This window comes from Coenobita brevimanus, chromosome 62 (genome assembly GCF_032717465.1).
Source record: "Coenobita brevimanus isolate Jiangsu-jjx chromosome 62, ASM3271746v2, whole genome shotgun sequence".
Classification (NCBI taxonomy): domain Eukaryota; kingdom Metazoa; phylum Arthropoda; class Malacostraca; order Decapoda; family Coenobitidae; genus Coenobita; species Coenobita brevimanus.
In genome coordinates, this window is record NC_137015.1 from 12,096,423 (window position 1) to 12,120,735 (window position 24,313).

At 42.7% G+C, this 24,313-nt stretch overlaps 1 protein-coding gene across 1 annotated transcript in view; it reads right to left on the reverse strand.

Moving 5' to 3' along the window:
* The window catches only part of LOC145404107 (beta-1,3-glucosyltransferase), a 196,105-nt gene extending 180,327 nt beyond the window's left edge, over positions 1 to 15,778 (reverse strand). Inside the window, exons 1-3 of the mRNA XM_080275722.1 lie at positions 15,573 to 15,778; positions 15,223 to 15,282; positions 12,961 to 13,064 (exon numbers count right to left, since the gene is read on the reverse strand). Of these exons, the coding sequence (XP_080131848.1) occupies positions 12,961 to 13,064; positions 15,223 to 15,282; positions 15,573 to 15,591 (183 nt within the window). The 5' untranslated portion in view covers positions 15,592 to 15,778. The remainder of the gene's footprint in view (positions 1 to 12,960; positions 13,065 to 15,222; positions 15,283 to 15,572) is intronic.
* Positions 15,779 to 24,313: the final 8,535 nt, after the last annotated feature.

Here is a 24,313-nt window from a genome sequence, read left to right on the forward strand (position 1 = left end):
CTTACTCATCACATTACCCAAGTACTTGAATGCACTCACATTCTCCATATCCTCACCATCCAACCTCACTGTACAGTCTGTGACTTCATTCCTCTCAAACACCATAACTTTACTTTTGTTTACATTAACTTTCAGCTTCCTCCTCCTACACACTGTCCCGAATTCATTCACCAAACCTTGCAACTCCCATTCATCTTCACTCAACAATACTGTATCATCAGCAAACAGCAACACCGGAATCTTCCAAATCTCACCCTCATTCATTAGAGCCACCCCCACATCCACTGCCCTACTTTGCACCTCCTTTACAACCCCATCCACGTATATATTAACCCCTTAAGTGCTAATCTCATCGATCGGGCTTTTTGCACAATTTCTTAAGAGGTCGAGCAACACCGATCGTACAACATCCACAAAAAACTGGTGGCAGCTGGCTCCACCCCAGCTGTGATGTAGATGGATTCTAACCAGCTCCTCTACCCCCTTCCCGCACCCCCTAGCACCTCCCCGGCCTCGAATATTTTACGTTTTTTTACGCTTTATCAGAACTATATAGGTATTGGACACATCGGAGGGGGGGACCCAGGCCCGTAACCAGGTGGTGGGGGGTGTACCCCCCACCTCCCTTTCGCCATGTCCTTCTACTCCACTACCTTGTTACTACCCTACCTCTCACCGTTCTTACCACCACAACAACCCCTCCCACCCCCTCCTCATGCATCCCCCCCTCCCATGTGGATCCCCCCCCACGTCCCCCTCCTCAGTCAACTGTGGGGAGGGTATTTCCCCCCTACCCTCCCTCCATGTACCTGTACTCCACTTTGGCCCTTCCTTTGTGTCTTGTGGTGGTCTCCTCCCATCCCTCGATCCCCATCCACCCCCTCCTGACCTTAGCAGCTCCCCCTACCCCCCACCCCCTTCCCACACCCCCCAGCACCTCCCCGGCCTCGAATATTTTGCGTATTTTTTACGCTTTATTGCACGTGTTTTTGAATCATTACCTGTAATTTATTGGTGTTTGCATACAGATATCCACACCACAATTGCTTTAACTGTCTTTAGTTGAAACCCACTTGAAAAAGACATTTTATTTTATGCCGACGCATGGAAGCATGTTGGAGCCTTCAAAACGAAACAAAACGAAATGAAACGAAAACTAGATTTGACAGCTCGGAGGGGAGGGGAGGGGGGAGGGGAGGTTAGGCGAGGCGTTGGGAGGGAAGGAGAGGAGAGAGGAGGGGAGGGAAGGGAAGGGGATGGAGGGGACTGGAGGTTTGAAGAGGGGAGAGAAGGGGAGGATAATTTTTACTATTTATCATATTTTTATTGGGGGGTTCATAACCTATTTCCCTTGCTAGATTTGACAGCTCGGCAGGGAGGGAAGGGGGAAGAGGAAAGGGAAGGGGAGGGGAGGTTAGGCGAGGGGAAGGGAAGGGAAGGGGAGGGAGGGAATTGGAGGTATGAGGAGAGAAGAGGAGGAAAGGATAATTTTTATTTATCATATTTATTTAGTGGGTTTGTTACTATTTTATTTTTTTCTAGGCACATTACAATGGTTTATAACATCTATACACACCAAAAAAAGTTGATCTTGGTGATTTTTGTATGTATTGTTGCGAAGAAAACAGGTGCGAGCGGCGTATTTTCTTTCTCACAGGGGCCGCGACGGTTAACTATTATAAATTTTGACGGACCATAGCTTGGTAACTATTGGGTCTAGGAGGGTGGGATTTGCATTTTAAGGTGTGTAAATTCAAGCTCTATAAATTGGGCATAAAACTTTTAATCTTTGAGGAAGTCGAAAAATTGGCCTGTTTTTGCGTCCTGGGGGACAGTCAAGGCTGGAGAATTGCGTACCCTAGGGGTTAAACAGCCATGGAGACATCACACAACCCTGTTTCAGTTCTACATTGAGATCAAAGAACTCACTCAGCTCACCATCCACTCTCACCGTAGCCCCAGCTCCTTCGTACATACTCTTCACAGAACTCAACAATTTCCCCTCCACTCTATACTGTATATTCTTAATATACCTTCCACATACCTTGCCTATCTATTCTGTCATAAGCTTTCTCCAAGTCCATGAAGGCAGCATACACTTTCTTTCTCTTCTCTAGATACTTCTCCACTAAACATCTCAGAACAAATATCTGATCTACACACTCTTTTTCCTTCCTAAATCCCCCTTGTTTTTCTCCAACTAGCTCCTCTGTCATATGCCTAACTCTATCAATGAGTATTCTACCATATATTTTACCAGTCACACTAAGAAGGCAAATACCACTATGGTTACCACATACTTCTCTCTCCCCTTTTCCTTTGTATAAAGGAACAATTATACCTGATTTCCAGTCCTCTGGAACCCTTCCTTCTTCCCATGCCAATCTACACAACTTCTATATCCACTCCACAACAATCTCACCCCCATACCTCAGCATTTCACCACACACTCCGTCAATTCCTGGGGCCTTTCCCAACTTGTTCTTCTTCATTGCTTCCACTACTTCTGCCCTACTGATCTCTTCCTCCCTCCTCTCATCTCTTCTTCTCCCACCCATTCCCCAACCACTTATACTCGCATTGCTCTCACTCTCTACATTCAACAAATCCTCAAAGTGCTCCTTCCATCTCCTCAATTTCTCTCTCTTCTCCACCAACAATCTATTATTCATGTCTTTCACTCCCCTATAATTTTCCCTTTCACACTGCCTTACTTTCTTTACCTCCTTCCAAAACAATTTCTTATTCTCCCTCCATTTCACACTCAGATTCCTCCCAAACTCTTCATCCACTTTCTTCTTACTCTCCTTCACCAGTCTCTTCACCTCTCTTCTGCTCACATATACCTCTTTCTCTCTCTCATCTTCTCCCCTACCCCTACTTGCCAACCATTCAATATATGCCTTCTTCTTTTGTTCCACAGCTCGTTTCACCTCATCATGCTGTCCCTTGCACACCCTTGCATCTCCTCCTCACTCCACAAACCACCTCACACGCTGCACCTATCTCTTCCGTGAATATCTTACATACATCTTCCACCCCTTCCAGCTGCTCTAGCTCATACCTTCCCAATCTTTCTTCCACTATGCTCTTATACTCTGCCATTTTCTCACTATCTTGCAAATTCTCCACTCTTTTCACAAGAGCTGTTTCCTCCTGTCTTCTCCTTAGTCTCCTCAACCATTTTCTTTGCAGCTTTACCTTGGCCATCACAAAGTGATGGTCCGAGACTCCATTCCCCCACCCTCTTGCATCCAACACTTGTCTTCTCATTCGCTCATCCACACACACATAGTCTATCATTGCCTTTCGTTCAACAAGCTCCCCATCCATCCTCCACATTACTCTCCATGTATACCGATGGATCATCTTGTGCCGAAAGTAGGTGTTGGCTATTGCCAACCCCTTACCAGCACAGATGTCCACCAAAGCACTACCATTCCCATCTACTTCAGCTGGCACACCCCACTGACCAACCACTCCATCCACTCGTACATTCCCAACTTTGCCATTCATGTCTCCAATTAAAAGCACTCTCTCGCTCCTCTCAAATTTGTCGATACATGCTTCTACTCTCGCCCAAAACTCATCTTTCACTCTTGCCACTCGGTCCTCTGTTGGAGCATACACACATACAATCGCCCATGTTTGTATACCTACTTTCATCCTCACCCATACAATCCTTGCACCCACTGTTCCAGACTCTCTTGTCTTCTCCTTCCACTTCTTGCTTATCATTAGACATACTCCCTCTCTTGCCCTCTCATTCTCATTAACTCCCACACATATACCTAAACCATATTCCCATTCTCTCATCCTTTCACCTTTCCATTTAGTTTCAGTCAGTCCACATACATCCACTCTTGCATCCTCAAGCACCTGAACAATCTCTCTCTCTTTCATTTCATCATTCATTCCTCTCACATTCCAAGTTCCCACCCTAAGAATGTCCTATATCTGTTCCTTAGTTGTTAACGTATGGTCCGACCGGGTCCGAGGCGCTTTATTCGCTTGTTTAGTAGTTCTTTTTATGGGGTGAGGCACCAACCCACCACCATATATATATATATATATATATATATATACACAGTACAATCCCTGCTATCCGGTATCCAGACAAACGGAATGCTCAGAAAAACGGGAAAATTCAAGGGCTGGTAAAAATGTCAGTAAGTTATAACTGTGCTCCAATTTGAATGGACCGCCAAACCGCCATTTTATCGTGTCATGCGAGGCTGGGTGAAGTCGGACTAAGCGAGGTGAAGGCATGTCTGGCTAATGTAGATCCCTAGTAAATCCTCTTAACCAGTCCTCCTCTTCCCTCTTTCCCGTACTTGAATTCACTCTTCCTCCACACCCTCCACAATTTCCACAACTCACCAGTCTGCTTTTTACCACCAGACAGTAAACAAACTCTTTTGCTGTTGTGTTGCTCTGATGGACGGTAATTTCAACACTCCAAATTGCCTAAAGAGCAAACTAAACGTAAGCGTGTCGTGCTTACCTTGAAACAGAAGCTGGACTTATGCAATAGACTTGAAAAAGGCGAACATTATAAAACACTGATGACTGAATGTAATGTAGGAAATTCAACTATTTATAATATTGAGGCCCAAGCATCGAAGCTCAATGAATTTTTCATGAAAAGCGAGACAAGTAAGTCCATTGAAAAAAGACAATACTCTTCATCGTTCGAGTGGTTTTGCTTAGAAAGATCTAGGGGAGCACCTATTTCTGGCCCTCTTATACAAGAAAAAGCAAGAGAGTTTCACAGTAAAATGAATATAGAAGTCGAGTGTGATTTCAGTATTGGATGGTTAAATCGTTTCAAAGACAGGAATGGAATTTGTAAACCAGACATCTTGGGAGAGAGCAAACAGCAAACGCTGGTGTTTTTCTTCCTAACGGACCGACTCTAACTTGCACCACATATATTCATCTTAGAATGCATGTGTGCTGGCAGAGATGGAAAAAAAAAAAAAATGTTAATAGGAATGAAGGTTTACTTTGCTGGAAGAAAAAAAAATAATATGCTTGCACTTCATATGTACATATTGTATTTTATTTTGTGCAAAACAGCTGATTGGTGGGTGAAGGGTGGAATGGTGGCGGTCAGTCGGGGGCAGGACTGTAAACAAAGCTTGTGTGGGGGCACAGGTGTCGTGATAATTCTACAGTGCAGTCTTAACATCAGTTCATCAATAAATGTTCAAGATTTTATTTCTTTATTTTTCCACTTTTATGAGTACAGTACATACAACGAATACTTCGGTAGTTAACAGAATGGTGCAAAACAGATGAGTGGCGGTCAGTCGGGGCCGGGACTGTAAACAAAGTTTATGTGGGGGCACAAGTGTCGTGATAATTCACCAATAAATATTCAGGATTTCATTTCTTTAGTTTTCCATTTTTATGAGTACAGTACATACAACAAATTATTCGGTAGTTAACAGAATTGACGTGCATTTTGCAGTACTGCAAGGCATTGCATGCACATGCATTATGACCATGGTGTGTGTTAACGAGGCAATTTTTCAGGTGGAATCTCTTAGTGTGGCCCCTGATATGAGTGGTGAGTACCTGAATTGTATTTACTGCTGTGATAATTATCGTCTTTGTATAGATTTGAATATCAGAACTACGGGAAAAATCTGTAACCAGGAAGATAAATTCCCCATGCCGCCCGGTTAACTGGGACTGTACTGTATATATATACAGTAGAACCTCTTTGGTCCGGACCCCTTTAATCCGGACTTCTGTTAATTTGGACAAAATTTAAAAATAATAAGCTCCAAAAATATGTTGAAAGTAATTCTAAAGTCATTTTCAGTATCGGCGCGGAAAGCGATCATCATTCGTTTAGTCTCGGATCACGCTAGGTCTCAACATGGGCGCCTGTTTAAACACATGCTAGCATTCGTTCCATCAACTAGTTCACCAACCACTAATATTTTTACGCTGTATTTCAAAAGTTAATCCTCCTTACCATGCCCCTTAATGCAAGTGTAGCTTCTGCAATGAATAAAGGTGTTAAAAGGAGGAGTTTGCTTACACAAAAATGGGTCAGAATATTCTGCAGTGTTTAGTGATTACTGTAGGTTATTCTTTGTACTCAAATGTACTTTACTTGTACATCAAACATTAGGTTCTTGCCCATATGGGTGTTATCAATATGCCAAAGATGACAATGTATTTTTTGCCTACATAAGTGTTATTTTTATTCCAAATATTACAGTTAACTAATTAATTTATTTTTTTGCCTGCACGGGCCTTATTCACTTACTACAATTTAAAATGTAGGCTAGTTTCTTGTCATGGCCTTACCTGTAAATTATGCAATATAAAACTATCGTACATGATTAGTTTGGTTATTTTAGTATCCTTTCGTCTTTTGCAGTTATGTAGGGTTGACATATGCAACATATGTTAATAATTAACAAGCATACCATATGTAGATAGTTTTTGGTATGAACTGGAGATTACCCTGATGGTCCGGACTATCTGCTAATTCGGACAACCCTTCCCCCCATATAGCCCGAATGAGAGAGGTTCTACTGTATATATATATATATATATATATATATATATATATATATATATATTCGTGGTAGGTGGGGGCGCTCACCATCCACTCACTCGATGTAGTTCTGCTATCAGATGTCTGCCCTTTCCTCTCCATCCTTCTTTCCTTCCATTCTCTTCTGTCTTTCTTTTCTTCATTCTTTCCACTTCCTTCAGCCTGTGGGTGACTCTACACTGAGTGACAAGCCTAATAGTTTCCTGTGCACCAGGAAACCATTTTCTACGCTGGGTGGTAACCAAATAACCAAATTTTGGTGCCTGGTGGTTCAGTGGGTAATTATTGTGTTCCAATCAGATTGAGATGGTGAAGGTTTATATCCAAGGGATGGTTGAGGTTGACTGCTCATGTAATGCCACTCAGGGATGAGTGAGGCTGGTCACTCTCATCTTAAATGTCAGGACCAACTGCCTAGCCCCGGGCTCCTACGCTCCTCATGGGGCAATGTAGGATTGGATGATGGATGGATGGATATATATAGATAGAGAGAGAGAGAGAGAGAGAGAGATAGTTTTATATAGATAGATAAATAGATAGACAGAGAGATAGATAGATATAGTTTTATATATATTATATATATATATATATATACACACACACACACACAGTACATTAATGTGTTTTAGCCATACGTGGGGTGAACATTGTGATTTTGGGGTACAGTTTACCAGGCTTGATTTTTTCCAGACTTATATTTGACGGTTTTCAGATTTTATTTGTTGGTTTTAGTGCGTTATTTACAGGTGTTAGGCTTAGGTTAGCTTCCTTGACAAGTGTTAGGCCATTCAGATAGGCTTTAAACTTATTTATAGGTTTATTTGGGTGGGTTTTAGGCTTGGTTTGAGAGGGAAACCCAAGGCTGGTAAACACTTCACATTACATGTTAAAGTACCCCGATATACGATAACCCACCTAACGATGGGTTTTTACCTAACCAATTACATCGTTAAACTAGGATATGCCTCTATCTATCTATCTATTTGTATATATATAGATAGATAGATATATATATATATATATATATATATATATATATACTGTATATGCACAGTATATGGGTTCTCAATACAGTAATCCCTCCACTATCCGATGTAACAGAGCCAAAGGCATGTACGGAAAGTGGTCCCGTCCGGATAGTGGGCCCCAGCCTCCTGGACTTGTACTTATTGACCCTAACTCAGAAAAACACCTATACAACTCCCTCTGGACATGCATAGCACCTATTTAAGACCCAAATCACACCAATAAGGGACTTAAAAGACTGAAATAAATGCAAAAGAACCATAAAATGAGGTTTTAGAGGTGAGTTTATACAATATTTAAAATTCTGGGTACTTACAACAAGTCCCTGGCTCCTGAACTGGTAGTTATGGGCCCTTACCTAGCCTAACTCAGAAAAACACCTCCCTACTGCACATGCATAGCACCTAAGACCCTATTCACACCAATAAGGGACATAAAAGAGTGAAACGAGGTTTTAGAGGTAAGTATGGAAAATACAGTACAATATGAAACATTCTGGGTATTAACAACAAGTCCCTGGCCATCTCGATAAATAACCCACCTCCTCTCAGACTCTGACAGTAAAAAGGAGTTCCTGCAGCACCTGCAGTACACTGTACATGAAGTCTTCCACTGAACTTAGTCATTTGTACTCAGAATTCCATTCTCTTAACACTGCGCACTCTAGTCTTACCTGAGCTCCATTGTACCTTAATGAAATAAGTGTTGCACTCTGCACTTAAAGTCTTTGCACTCATAAATCCGTTTTCTAAACATAACACACACTAGTTTATTTGCGCTACATTGAAAGTCCATGAAATCAGTGTTGCACTCTGCACTTTAGTCTTTGCACTCAAAATTCTAATTTCTTAACACTATGCACTGTTTTATTTCACTGCACAACACTGTAAATTCCCATGTGGTCTAGTGGAGAAGTTCTTGCCGTTTAATCACTGTCAGAGTCTGCGAGTAGCTGATGCAGGTGGCCTAGGGGTGCGTCGCTGGGTCGTGGTGATGGAGTACCCACTGCAGACGACTCTGAAGAGAGGCGCAAACTCAAGTCAAGTGGTGACTCCACCGTGCCTGATGTGCTGGGCTGTAACTTGGAGGATGAGGGCCTGTCTTGGGGAGGCAATGGAGTGGAGCCAGGGCTGCGCAGAGCGGGGGTCACGGGTCTGAAAACGCTGTCAATGGTTGATTGATGCAAGGAACGACGATTTTGACAATTAATGATGCGCTGCCTGAAAGAACCCACTTCCTCCACAAGTCCCAAGGGCCCCATCTCCCTGTCACAGTCCGGGTGCTCCAGGTAGTCCAGAACGAACTCTACATGTTCCCGGAGTGCGCTCAGCTTGGGGACGGCTGGAGTAGTGTCACGCTGAGAGGAGTCTGCATCATCGTTGCCGTCCTCATCAGAATCTTCAAGCTGGGTACTGACACCTGCAACTGAAGATGCAATCTCAATATCAGACATGGTCTGATACCCAGGAACGCCCTCATCGTCATCCAACCACTCACACACTTCGTCCACATCAACATCGTCCCCATGTGCACGTAGACATGCATGGTAGTCATCCACGTCAAAACCTAGGAAAAAGTGCTCCACATCTATTCCGAGAAGCAGACGAGACCAACCATTTTCTAGAGTCTTGACAGGGACTTCCTTCCATGCACTGGCCCAGTTGTAAATGGCAGACTTGATGTTCTAGCGGCAAAAGTTTTCCAAAGTCCGCTGGCCTCACGTGTCCCATCCCTCCCTGCGCTTGTCCACGTCCTCGAGAACAGCCATCACTTCATCCAGGAACTTCCTTCGGTACAGCCTCTTCGTTGCCATGATCACTCCTTGGTCCATTGGTTGGATGAGAGCAGTCATATTAGATGGCAGAAACATGCACCTAATCCGGCCATTCTCAGCCACTAAGTCCTTGTTGCACGGGTAAGCAGGTGCATTGTTGAGGAGAAGGAGGGCCTTTACCTGGTCGCGTGGGATTCCCAGTTTCTCCATCTGGTAATGGATGACCTTGACGAAATGGTGTTGGAACCAGTCTTTGTAGATCTGGGCAGTGAACCATGCTTCAAAAAATGGTACCAAACGACAGGAAGGACATCTATCACCCCACGAAGACACCGAGGTTGCTTTGCACGGCCAACAATAACGGGCTTAAGCCGGTGCATGCCGTTAGCATTGGCACAACACAAAGCAGATATCCGTTGCTTGGAGAGCTTGCGGCCAAGTACACGCTTCTCCATCTCCTTGGCTAGAGTGTTCGTAGGCAAAGAGCGATAGAATAAACCAGTTTCATCAGCATTGTAGACTTGACCGAGAGTGAGGCCCTCCCTGTCAATAAAGCGCTTCACCTTGTGCCGAAACTCCTCTACTCCATCCTTGTTGGAGTCCAAACCTTGCCATGAGACTTACGGTTGGTATGGCCATGTTGTAACTTGAATGCAAAGAGCCAACCCTCGGATGCCTTGAAGTCTAGGGCGTCGTGAAGCCTGGCGAACTTCTCAGCAGCAGCCTTCAGCTCCGTGCCACGCACCAGCACACCATCAGCACGTTGCTGTCAATACCAAATCAGTGTGGAGCGGTTGACTTCAGCATACTTGGGAGTAAACATCATCTTCCTCTCCACGTTGCATTTGCTTTTCGACGAGAAGTCAGCCGTGTACTGCATGAGTTTGTCACGGTATCTCTTGATATCAAACAAAGTAGATTGGGCCAGGCTGAATTCACGAAGGATGCGTGAGGTAGACCATCCCGCATCCACCTTGTCTAATATCTCCCTCTTCTTCTCCAGAGTCAAAACCGCTCTCTTCCTCTTCTCAGGCGGCAAGGCCATCATCATACACACTAACAAGAGGCACGAGAGCAGCAGGAGAGCCTGCAACAGGTAAGGTACCACCACAAAAGCGAGCACGTGGGTGGCCATGATCACAAGCATGCACTCACAACAAGAGACAGGTGGTAAATGGGGAGGATGCAGGGGCGCTCTAGTGGACGGCGGCAGAACTACATACCAAAACACAGCTGGCCCGCGCCCCCCACACCAAGTTCAAATTACGGGCGGAAAAAAGTCGGATTTTTTTCGAATTTTTTGCAATTTTTGCCCATTTTGGGAATACTGGATCCCGGGACCAAAATATTCGGTAAGTGGGGATGTCCGGAAAGTGAGCGTCCGGATAGTACGGGGATTACTGTATACACAAAAATAATCACAACTCTTCCACTTACAATCTCTCACCAGACATCACTTTATGATTCATACAATACTTAGCCAGCACTGGAAAAGGTTGAATCTATCACTCTCCCTCCAAGGAGAAGCTCCAGTCCTGCAGTGAAACTCGTACAAACTGGTACGAGAAATATATGACAGAAAAAAAGGGGACAAAACAAGAGTGATGATATCTAGGGTTGGTGGCAGTACTGTCAAAGCAGAGAGAATGTGGCCATGTGCAGCTTGCCACAATCATGAGACAAGGAACTCCATCTTGTGCAATGTTTGTGATAAGTGAGTGCATTACTGTACTAGAGGTAATAATGTTGCTTTCATGTGTGCCATATGTTGGAGTGAACATGTAGAGATTGAGCATCCTGGAAGGACTGATCTTGCTGGCATGCCTCTTGAATGCGTGGTGGAGTTTTGTCACCTGGGGAACATGTTTTGTGCTGGAGGTGGGGCTGGAGCTCTGTGGCTGGGTCAAGGAGTGGTTGGAGGAAGTTCAGGGTGCTGTTGCCACTCCTAACACTGACAGGGCTCTCTCTCTGTGCTAAGGGATCCTTGTATGCAGCATGCATTGGGAGTGAAATCTGTACAGTAGTGACACCCAGGCAGTAAAGAAATAAGATATTTGTAGACTCAGATTATTAGACAGACGCGTAGCGCATCCTTCATGAGGTCTGGGGGGGGCTAGGATTGCGACTGAAGAGTGGTGAGGAAGGATGGGACCTGAATGTACTGGTGTTGTGATGAGGGGGGGATAGATTGAGATGGTTTTAGATAAGATGACAACTGAATGCTTTAGGTGAGAGGTAAGTACGTTGAGGGTAGGGCTGGAAGAGACAGATAAAAAAAAAGACCTGGGATGAGGTCATACAATGTGACCTCAAGTATAAGAGACTGAATAGGGAGTTGCCAGAGATCACGCAGTGTCAAAGGTGCCATTAGGTGACCAAGAATGATGCACACAAGCATGCTGAAGCCTTTATAAATGATACAATACAATAATCCATTTTTATAGACAAAGGAGGTGACCGGACCACTTGTGACATATGATGGTTCCCATGTCCTTCATTTCATGACCGTGGCTCTAACAACAATATTTGTGTGCTCTAAAAGTAATTACAAGAGCCCTGATTACGTCAGTTTATCACAAGTTAGACCCTATTTCCTGACATTAACAGTTTTGTTGTTTGGACTCCAGGCACATTCTCCAACATTCCAACCTCCTTTTGGAGGGAGGGAGTTGAGAGACATTGGTATACCTGAACAGTGGAGCTACCCAAATATATCAGTCCCATTCTGGGTAGGCATCTTTATCCAGCACCAGTTTAAGCCGCCACGTCCCGTTGAAGTATATATACGTCCAAACGTTTTGTCACTGTGACTCCTGTTGATGTATATAAACGCGACGTAATTGCAAGGTCTGTCATTTGCACATTTTTCAAATTTTGTGCGTGATTTTTGGTACATATGCACAGGACACCTTCCTCTACAAGATGCCAGGCAGGGACAATGCCTTACCCTGCTTGACCTCCCCCCCCCCCACATGCCATTGTCTCTGCAATTCACCTATTACCAGTGACCTGGCCAGTAAAGATATGTCGTGCCATGGTACAAAATTCAAGGCCAGAGTGATTACCCAATCAATAACAATGTGGAGGACAAAGTTTACGGAGTATTAGAGGAAGAAACTGCCATAATAGATGATCAGGTAATGTCACCAAAAAAGGTCAGGTATGCTGATCTGTCTGGTGAGTGAAACAATGCTTATATTGCCTATATTACTGTGTGAAAACCAATATACTCTCGTACATATAAATTTGTACCAAATAAATAAATAAATACCGTTTATGAGTGGTGTGGAATCGTTACCGTCCCACAGAACTCGTTTTCTTTGGAGCCAGCCTGATAGAAAACCCAGTAAGGTAAGGGGTACTGCTACCTTTATTTAGTATTTTAAACCTCAGGTGAGTGATTTCTCTATGAATTTTCGATGTTTCTCACCAAAAGCGGAGGTTTGAGCCAAAAAATAAAAAATAAAAAATCCAAAATTGGTTGAGATTGGGGGGATGGGGGGGGGGTCAGTGGTGGGAAATCGGTCAGGACGGGACGGGTTAACAATAGAGTACTGCACTCTATCAGTCAGTGCATTCTTACCATGTTGTGTTGCTTTGCTTGGGATGTCAACTGTAATGCCAGATTCAGAGCTGCTTGGTAGTGTGGAGGTGCCACTTGGTTCACTATCACAAACACTAAGCTGGCTGTGGAAAGGATAGTCAGTGAATGACTGGAAATGTTGAAACAGAAGTAATTAGATTGTAATGATTTTAGATTTTACTGTCAGTTTATAGCCATGGTGGCTCCATAGTACTGCATTCACTCTTTTTTGTTGTCATTTAGTATTCAGGGTATGTGTTCAGTCTGGATAAATTTTGTTTTGTGGAAATACTATTTTTTCTTTCTTTCTAAGAATGTATGTAAAGGATCCTGATCAAATGCCTAGTCTGGAAGCCTTGGAAACCCAAGAGCATGAAGGGAGGAGTGTAAATACATGAGAATTCACTGTACTGTATTAGATATATTTTTATACTATTTACAAGCATTTGGGAGTATTTCTAGACAAGCATCTCAATGGTCAGGGATATCCAATAGTCTGGCACGGCATAGGCCCTAAGGATGCCAGATTACAGGACTTCTACTGAACAGCATATCCATATTAGTGGGCAGACTGTTGTTGTCAACCAACCCATCTCTCCAGCACAGACCAATTAATCACAGGCAGGCAACCACCCTTGCAGGAGCGTCCTCCATAGTGAACCGATGTTCCCTTGCAGTTGACAGCGCCTTGTGACAGTAAGATGCGAGAAATAGTGTGGAGGTTTAGTTCCTGAACAAACATTATTTGAGTTTCTCCACACAGATAGCAGGGGCACCACAGCAGGCTTCACATCATCCCATTATTGTGGTTACCACTAAGAATTGTGAATGGTTTCATGGGTTAAAGAACCATTAGATGCCATTCAATATAGAGCCATCTGAAGTGGGAAGAGGAGTCATAAATGACACATGAAGAAAAGAGGGATGCTGGAAGAAAGGAGGGCAGACACTGAAACAGAATGATATAGGTATGGAAAAAGCTGACGGCACTACATCACATGGATGACTGCCACCACCACCTACCACCCGAGACAAAACTTAATTTCCTGACTGACATGATGTTCCTGTTAGGAAGAAACTCATGTTCATGTCTGATGATGTACACTACCTGTACCTAATCATGTCCACAGCTGCATGGGTCAATACTTAACTTAATATGGGTTCTCTGTACATGGTACTTTTAGCCCTCTCCATGACTTCAGAAATGGACTCCCGTGGGAGATGTTGTATGTTGATGATTTGGTGCTGATTGCAGAGAATGAAAGAGAGGCAGAGGAAAGATTTAGGAAGTAGGGAGATGGTATGGGACACAAGGGCTTAAGAGTAAATGTAGATAAAACAAAATGGATGATACCTAGGGTTGGTGGCAGTACTGTCAATGAAGAGGGAGAGCGGTCAAGTGCAATTTGCCACAAGAGCGAGAGAAATAATTCCATCTTGTGCAGTGTTTGTGATAAGTGGGTGCATAAGGGATATAGTGATATTAGAAGTAGACTGCAAGTTAACGTTGATTTTATGTGTGCGGCGTGTTGGAGAGAGCAGGTGGAGACTGTCAGGCATGAAAGGATTGAACTTGCTGGTGAGTCTCGAGTGTCTGGAAGAGTTTTGTTATTTGGGAGACATATGGTGGAGGTGAGGCTGGAGCTAGCTCTGTGGCTAGGGAAAGAAGTGGTTGGAAGAAGTTCAGGGAGCTGTTGCCTCTCCTAGCATTGAGAGGGTCCTCCCTACGTGCTAAGGGATCTTTGTATGCAGCATATTTAAGGAGTGTGATGCTGTATGGTAGTGAGACCTGAGCAGTTAAGGAAGAGGATATTCGCAGGCTCGTACATAAAGAAATAACAATGATTAGGTGGATGTACAGTGTGTCCCTGCGTGCAAGGCCTGGGAGGGCTGGGTTTATAATGGAAGAATTGAGAGGTAGCATGGGACTGGAGTGTATTGGTGTTATGATGAGGAGAGGTATATTGAGGTAGTCTGGGCATGTGGAGAGGATAGGGAATGATAACTGGGTACAGAAAGTAAGAAGCATTAATACTTGGGGTGGAGTTGCAAGGGGTAGACCGAAAAAGACATGGGACAAGGTCATTAAGTGTGACCTCAGGGTTAAGGGACTGAACAGGGAGACTGCCATAGATTGAGCAGCATGGAGAGCCGCCATTAGGTGACCAAGGCCGACACATGCAAGCATGTTGAAGTCTTCTTAAAATGAAACATAACAAAACAAAAAACAGTACAATATCTATCACATGCCTCAAAACTTACCATTGGTTAAAGCACTGGCAATGAACAGGACTGCCAACCAAAGTAGATGTACCAGTAAGGCTGAAACAAAATGCATGACACATAAAAACAGTATTTTACTGTACTGCATCTATACCATTTGATAATGGGAAGAAAATATAATGGTATTTATGTCAACAGCAGTTTTCCCATTAATCTGCCCACAGTTTGGCAAAACTTTATACTACAATACAAAATTCACATTTCTCCATTATCATCACCATCAACCAATATCTCAACATCTTGCTTCGTCTTGAGAACTCCTAAACAGGAAATATGAAAACTGGACAATACTGTATGATAACAAAATTACTATGCAATATAGTACTCACTTTTAATTACTGACCCCATTTTGTCTTCTCTTCTTATAAACAGTGAATGAATCTAATTCATCATTCCTTTATTCTGTTTCCATTTCAGCAAACAGAAAACAGATCTTGGTTAAGTCACAAACAGATGACAAATTCCTGTATGAGACAGTACTAGATGTTTTGATCTTGACAATGCCACATCATGTACCACACCATCCCTGTTTTCTCACTCAGTATGTGAAACCTGAAAATACCACAGTGTTATTAGACACTGAATATGAGCAATATAGCCCATATACCTGTACTCTACTGTAATACTAAACCGTTACCAATATTTTAACTGCTGCAGCTCAAGGGCCCTCTCCTCTGCTAACTAAAATTTCATGGTGTTAGCTAGAACAGAATATAAAAAAAATGTCCTATAGCTGAAGCAAAACTTAAAACACACGTGGTTTAATACCATAAAGATGAACATTCATAGTACGGTAAACTCTCAACTATCCTGTGTAATTCAGCCAAGCCCTATGCCGATATTGCAAAATGCTGGATATTGCAGAGTATCCCCCACTGGCTCAATATTTAGCATCAGGCCAGATATTGTGTTATTATCTGTCTTAACCCTCTATCTTAAAATCTTTCCCATGAGCAAAAGATGAAAATTAAGCATAAAATGCAATAAAGCAATAATAAAACATTGTCAGTACAGTACTACAACATTGGTTGGCTATGTTTACAAGCCAGTTGATATACCTCGATGCCGGATATTGCAAAGAACCGCTGTTTACGTCCAGTTTCTGTGCCAGATGTTGCATAATTTCACTGGATATTGCTTTAGCCCTTAACTGCCAGGTGTCGGTTGGAACCGCACTTGTTTTCGTGCCATAGTTTGAAGTGACCACCACTTGATCTCGTCACCAAAAGATAGGGAGGTCTCCCACCACCCGAGCTAACCATACCTCAGCCATCTCTGTGACTTGCCAAGTGTAAGATGATTTTTTCTTAATCCTTCTCGTCTGATTTCGTTCCTGCCTCACATGGACCTTTGCCTCATCCACCCCTGCCAAGCCTCTTTCCATGGATGCTAAGAAAGGACTCAGTGATACTGCCATAGGACATGCCTCGGACACCACTGTGTCTAGTTTATTTAGTAATGGAGAAGTTATCACGTTAAGAGCGAAGCCAAAATCCAGGCCGTGCGCATGAATACAGCCTACCTCTCATGCCAAAAATTACTCTCCTTTACATTATTACTCATCAACACGACGACTTACAGACAAGAGGATACTTTCATTTGCAAGAAGAAGAGTTGGTGAGTAACATGGTCTTTAATTTGTTTCCCAAACTGCTAAAGTTTTCGAGATATTAACCCTCTCAGTGTCAGTCACGCGATTCACGTGTCATGTGGATTTTCTAAATTTGTTCAGTCACGTGAATCGCGTTTATAAGTACCAAAAAATTTGCCAAAAATTAAGTTTCTGGCAGATTTGTGTCAAATTTTGGCGTGTCGTAGCGCTTTCCAATGGTAAGGCATTGGCAACACTGAGCTGCCTAGCGGGGCCCAGCACGTACCAAGAAACCTCAGTCTCTTCCAAGCAGCCAGGCGGTGAGGTTGCGTCACATGTACTGTCCCTTTAAACTCCTACTGATTCTCCTCCTCCTGCCCGAGCCGAAGCCCCAATGGACTCAGTGTGATAATGCAATATTTGTGAGCACATTTGTATGTGATATTGTCGATGGAACATAGATATATGTCACGAAAAGGAATTGTGTCCGTTATCAAGCGTTAGGCTTACTGCCGATATGCGTGTTCACTGTGGCGGGGTTTCGCCTCTCGCCCTCCTCAAGGCCCTATGGCGTGAATACAAATACGTATATAATGAAGCCAATGCCTAAACTGTTTTTTGTGTAAAAGATATTGTGGCTGGCTTGGTGAAATTATGGAACCATAGTGTGGAATGGGGCAGGCATCACGTACAGTTTTTACAGTCGGGAAGGAAGAATTAGAGGTGTTTAGGGATGAAATTATTGTGATTCTGATAGTGGAAATGCGTATGGAATTGTGTGAAATATACGTCAAACATGTTGCGGGTGTTCGTGAAGGAGTGTGGTGTATGCCAATACAATAGAGTTGCAGTGAGTGTTCACAGAGAAATATTACATGCATTGACTGCCTTAGCTAAAACAAAGCGCGTCAGAGACAAGAAATATGCCACAGCCACATATACATACGTATGTCATGCAGCGAATGTTCGTGGAGAAATCTATTGTGTGCATCGCATGTGTTTTAGGCAAATGTATTGCAAGGAGAGTAGAAAATACGCCACAGCCACAGACACACACACACACATGCACACACACTCACCCACACCCACACCCACCCACACACACACACTCACCCACACACACACACACACACGCTCACCCACACACGCTCATGCTCATATACTACATAACTCCTCATCTTCAAGCTACTGCCAGCATCTCAACACCTCTGGAGGAAGTGAGTTACCCATATTTTGTTGATCTGTAAATTGACCTATTTCTATAGTTCAATATTTTTTACACAAATAAATAATGTTTTTTACATACACACATATGAGATGGAAGAAAGTTCAGCTTCACTATCAGAACCTTGCAAAAAGACTTGTGGTCATGTCGAGTTTCTGACAGCACTATCAAAAACCTTATGATATTTTACGTGTATACTTTGAGTAAAAAAAGAAAATAATAAAACGTAATGAGCGAAAATATGTAGCCGTGGGTGAGGTAGAGAAAAAATGTTTTTTATCTCATGTGCGGGTGAGGAAGAGTATTCTACATTTGTCGTTCAATTACTCCAAAACTATTGGACCTATCGATTTCCTGTAAGAACTGTGATAAAGAGCAGTAAATTCTACGTATGTTCATTTGCAGAATATAAGCCTCTGGGAGCATTTTCTGTTGGAAAAGTTGGGGGAACAGACTGTTTGGTAAAGTCAAAAACGCTTGGAGGAGTAATCTCACTTTGTCAGCCACTCGAAAACTATTGGACATGTCAATTTCCTATAAGAACCATGATAAAGAGCAGTAAATTCTACGTATGTACAAGACATAACAATATAATATCTACAATAAGAATTCGTTGTTACGTAGGTGGGAATATTGCATATGCTGTGCACACATCACGAAAGTGATGTACAGACGTGAGTTCCCAGTCATTTTTGGCAATTTACTCGAAAACTATGAGGCGTATCGAAACCAAGAGGTGCTCATTAGAAAGCTGGTGAAATTCTGCATAATATTATGCAATAAAAACATAATGTGCGAGAAAATTTCGGTTTTAGATTTCCTTGATTTTTTCAAAAATGGCTTTCAGTTTTTAGCTATTTTCTCAAAAACTACAAATCGTATCAACACCAGATTTGTCTCTTTAGAAAGCTGATGAAGTTCTCTATCAAAACTTCTAACAACATTTTCCTATATGATGGAAAACATTCGAATGGTGATGTTGGGAAGTGAACGTGATGTAGCGAAATGTTTATTCACGGCCGCCTAATGTTGTTTTATTCGTGTTTTCCTTTTCTTTGGTGGTGCTTATCAGCTAGAACAAACATCGGCGAATAAGATGATATAGGTTTCAATGCAGTAAATTGATGTTTGGGTGGCGAAAAAAAGGACAGAATACATGTTATTTGCTGCGCGCGGGCAGCCGGGCCGGGTGGCTTCACAAAAAAAATTGTGAGCCGGAAAACTTACTGAAACTTTCCGTGCATGAGAGGGTTAAAGTTTGAAAACAGGCTATTTTCAGAAAAATTCCCGTAGTGAGAGAACAACGGAGGTATAAATAGCCCTGGGTGGAAGAGTTAATACAGCCAAGCCAGTAGTGACAGGTATTGCGTTGGGCTGGATATTGCAATGACGGACAAGAGTTTACTGTGCTGTACGGTAAAGTTCCATTAAGAAACAAAAATGTTGTTTTGCTGAAAACCTCAGTTTCCAATAATAGTATATCAAACTACGAGTATTTTATTTATCTGTCTATAGTCAGCCTTCTTAATCCAGGAAGAGGTGGCCACAGAATAATTGCCACCATGTCACACTGTCCTTTAACATCAAGCTGCCCTCTCTCCAACCAAACTTAAATCTGAATTACTGTCCATTAATTAAAAATCCATCATAACACATACTTGACATTCTCCATGCCCTTAGGTAATTACATTTTCATCACTGCTAGTATAAACATGTGTCTGTTGTGAGTTTTCACTTTGTGTGCCATCACAGCACATGCTTGACACTGTCCACGCCCTCAGGCAACTATACTTTCAACATGGCAAGTGTAAACATGTGTTTCTATCATAGATTTTTGCTTTGTGCTTAATGAAAACAACAACTGTGCACCCAAGTCAGATGCAGCATATACTGTACATCCATCCATCCATCTTCCAATCCTACATTGCCCCATGAGAAGCGTAGGAGCCCGGGGCTAGGCAAGTTGGTCCTGACATTTAAGTTGGGAGTAAGCATACATACATACATAGATAACTATAATTATATATATATATATATATATATATATATATATATATATATATTAGGAGGGAGGAAGAGATTAGTAGGGCGGAAGTAGTGGAAGCGATGAAGAAGATTAAGCTGGGAAAGGCCCCAGGAATTGATGGAGTGTGTGGTGAAATACTTAGGTATGGGGGTGAGATTGTTGTGGAGTGGATATGGAAGTTGTGTAGATTGGCTTGGGAAGAGGGAAGGGTTCCAGAGGACTGGAAATCAGGTATAATTGTTCCTCTGTACAAAGGAAAAGGGGAGAGAGAAGTATGTGGTAACCATAGGGGTATTTGCCTTCTTAGTGTGACTGGTAAAATATATGGTAGAATACTCATTGATAGGGTTAGGCATATGACAGAGGAGCTAGTTGGAGAAAAACAAGGGGAATTTAGGAAGGGAAAAGGGTGTGTAGATCAGATATTTGTTCTAAGATGTTTAGTGGAGAAGTATCTAGAGAAGGGAATGAAAGTGTATGCTGCCTTCATGGACTTGGAGAAAGCTTATGACAGAATAGATAGGCAAGGTATGTGAAATGTATTAAGAATATATGGAGTGGAGGGGAAATTGTTGAGTGCTGTGAAGAGTATGTATGAGGGAGCTAGGGCTACGGTGCGAGTGGATGGTGAGCTAAGTGAGTTCTTTGATCTCAATGTGGGACTGAAACAGGGGCGTGTGATGTCTCCATGGCTGTTTAATATATATATGGATGGGGTTGTAAAGGAGGTGCAAGGTAGGGCAGTGGATGTGGGGGTGGCCCTAATGAATGAGGATGAGATTTGGAAGCTCCCGGTGTTGCTGTTTGCTGATGATACAGTATTGTTGAGTGAAGATGAATGGGAGTTGCAAGGTTTGGTGAATGAATTTGGGACAGTGTGTAGGAGGAGGAAGCTGAAACTTAATGTAAACAAAAGTAAAGTTATGGTGTTTGAGAGGAATGAAGTCACAGAGTGTCCAGTGAGGTTGGATGGTGAGGATATGGAGAATGTGAGTGCATTCAAGTACTTGGGTAGTGTGATGAGTAAGGATGGAACTTTGGGGGATGAAGTACGTGAAAGGGTACAGCAGGGAAGGAAGGTTGTTGGGACACTGAAAGCAGTGATGAGAAATAGGGAGGTGAGTATGGAAGTTAAGAAGTCACTGCATGATGGTATTGTGATCCCTACCCTGACATATGAAAGCGAGGCGTGGACCTTGCAAGAGGGGAACAAGTCAAGAGTGAGAGCAGTGGAAATGAGTTACTTGAGAGGAGCATGTGGAGTGACGTGGAGGGACAGGTTGACGAATGAAGAAGTGAAGGAACATTGTGGGGTAGATGTGGATGTGGTTGAGAAGATTAGGAGAAATACACTGAGGTGGTTTGGACATGTGGAGAGAATGGAGAATGAAAGACTGACTAAGAGGGTGTATGTAGGTGAGGTGGAGGGAGGGAGAGGGAGGGGTAGACCGAGGATGAGGTGGAGGGATGGAGTTGAGAGGTATATGAGGGAGGGGGGGGGTGAGTTGGGAGGAGGGTAGTCAAATGGTGGGTGACAGAGTGACTTGGAGGCGTTTTGTCTGCGGCCACCCTTTGTGGGATTAGGGCGTCGGGCTATAGATAGATAGATAGATAGGAAGAGGATCACTAGGCAGAACACAAACATTGTGGCAAAGTTAGGCTCTTTATTTGCTGACGTTTCGGAAAATACTTATTCCATTATCAGAGCAAAATCTACATTCAAAAAATATACCGGTACACAGTTAAGATTTTTATACGTTATAATGATCAAAACAAGACTAAAAACATGAAGGTACAAAAACGAGGTCCATTAAAGTACTGTGTTCGTAAATCAATAAGTAATAAAAACTAAAATGAATGAGATAGAGAAAGCAAAATGTATCTGTAAAATAGTAAGTCTATCTATCTATCTATCTATTGCCAGACGCCTCAATCCCGTTTGGGGTGGCCACAAACAAATCGCCTCCAAGTCGCCCTGTCCCCCGCCATTTCACTGCCCTGCTCCGAACTCACACCCCCCTCTCTCATATACCTCTCCACCCCATCCCTCCATCTCATCCTCGGCCTCCCCCTTCCTCTTCCCCCCTCCATCTCACTCACATACACTCTCTTCGTCAGTCTTTCACCCTCCATCCTCTCCACATGGCCAAACCACCTCAGTGTGTTTCTCATAACGCTTCCTATCACATCCACATCCACACCACAACGCTCCTTTATATCTTCATTCGTCAGCCTGTCTCTCCACGTGACTCCACAGGCTCCTCTTAAATAACTCATTTCCACTGCTCTCACTCTTGACTTGTGTCCTTCCAACAATGTCCAAGCTTCACTTCCGTACGTTAGAGTTGGTATCACAATACTGTCATGTAGTAACTTTTTCACTTCCATGCTCACTTCCCTGTTTCTTATCACTGCTTTCAAAGAACCAGCAACCTTTCTTCCCTGCTGTACCCTTTCAAGCACTTCACCCTCCAAACCTCCATCCTTACTCATCACACTACCCAAGTACTTAAACGTACTCACATTTTCCAATTCCTCACCATCCAACCTCGCTGTACATTCACTAAGTGCAGTACTGTAAAAAAAAAAAAAAAAAAAAAAAAAAAAACTTGCCTAGTTTGGAAAACAAAACAGTTCACAGGAAGCCATGTCACTAGTTGAAGGGTTAAAACGATATTGGTACAAAGCTTCCATAATGGGAAGGTCCGTGTCATTGTTGCTACCACCAAGAACTGTGAAGTGGGAACGAGAGAAAGGATGGTCGTGTTGTTGTGAGTGGTCTCGTATTGCTGAGTGTGGTGGATTGGTGATTAACTGGCCTGTTCGACCTGAACGACCTAAGTGTTCATGGATTCGTGTCATTAGGTGTCTTTTTGTTTTATCTATATATGCCGCCCTACGGCTGGCACACGTGAAGAGGTAAACAACGGATGCTTGTGTGAGGGAATGGTGTCTTGTACCTTGAAAAAACTCTGGATTGTTTTCTGGGTTTTAAACACAACTCTAAGTGACACTTGTGGGAAGTGTTCAGCTAGAAGTTTATTTTGTTCCTCAGTGTGAAGCTAAAGGGTCCAGTGTATGTTATGGGAAAGTATATAATGTTTTTTGGAACAGTAATGAATTGGACCTTTGAAGCCGTTAAGAATTTATTAAGGGTCTTACCAATGTACACGTTTCGGTGAATCATTTGGGGAAACCATTTTTAAACAAATCTTTAAGAAAATTAGGTTCCTTATCAAGGTGAAAATAATTCGAGCACAACTCATAAGTTCTATGGGTGAGAGTGCTGACTAGATTACGTTTATAGCTCAAGAGAAGGAAAGAGGAAAATTTCATGCATAACCCAGTGAAGGTTGGCTTCCTATATAAAGTAGTTTCAAAACTATTGTCCCTACGGAGAATATTTATACTGTATCTAAATGTGCTAAGCTGTTATTACTTTCTACCGGTAGGTCACAGGTGAACTTGATGTTGCCATGCCAAGAATTCAAATAACTAAAAAACAACGGGACATGATCAGTAGATCTAAAAACCAAAAAGGTGTCATGAACATAACGACGATAAAACAAGGGTTTAAAATCAGTAGGACACAGCCAGCCAACGCTCTTCGTGGTAGTAAAAGGTGATCTCATGGCAACACCATCACATTGTTAATATGCTTCACTGTCAAATAAAAATATGTTGTCCTTAGTTGCCAGTTCCAGAAGTTTCTTAAACTGAGTAGAATCAAATCCATTACTGTTATGAGTACCGGTACTGAAGAATAAACGATCCAAACAAATGTTGATAGTTTCAGCGACATGAATGTTAGTAGAGACATATCAAAACTGGCCATAACACAGTCACCGAAGGATTTATTCGTCAGCTCTTTAGTAAAACTAAAAGAATCCTTCACAGTATACTCATTGGTGGTAATGGGTGATAGCAATGGGACAAGGAATTTTGATAAGCCGTAATTACACGTACCAATGGCAGAGAGGATGGGACGTAAAGGGACACCCTCTTTATGAATCTTAGAAAGGCTATAAAGTATGCCAGGTTTTGAACCACTTACATACAGTTGTGAAAAAACAGTCACTAATGATGTTCTTACTCTTAAGTGTGCGTAAAAATGTTTATTTTATCTTCACACCTGAGTATTACTGTGAATAAGTCTTCAATTACGAGCACAAATTTTGTACGATCACCTAAAATATCTAACCTCAGCAAATACAAAGCTTTGTTTAAT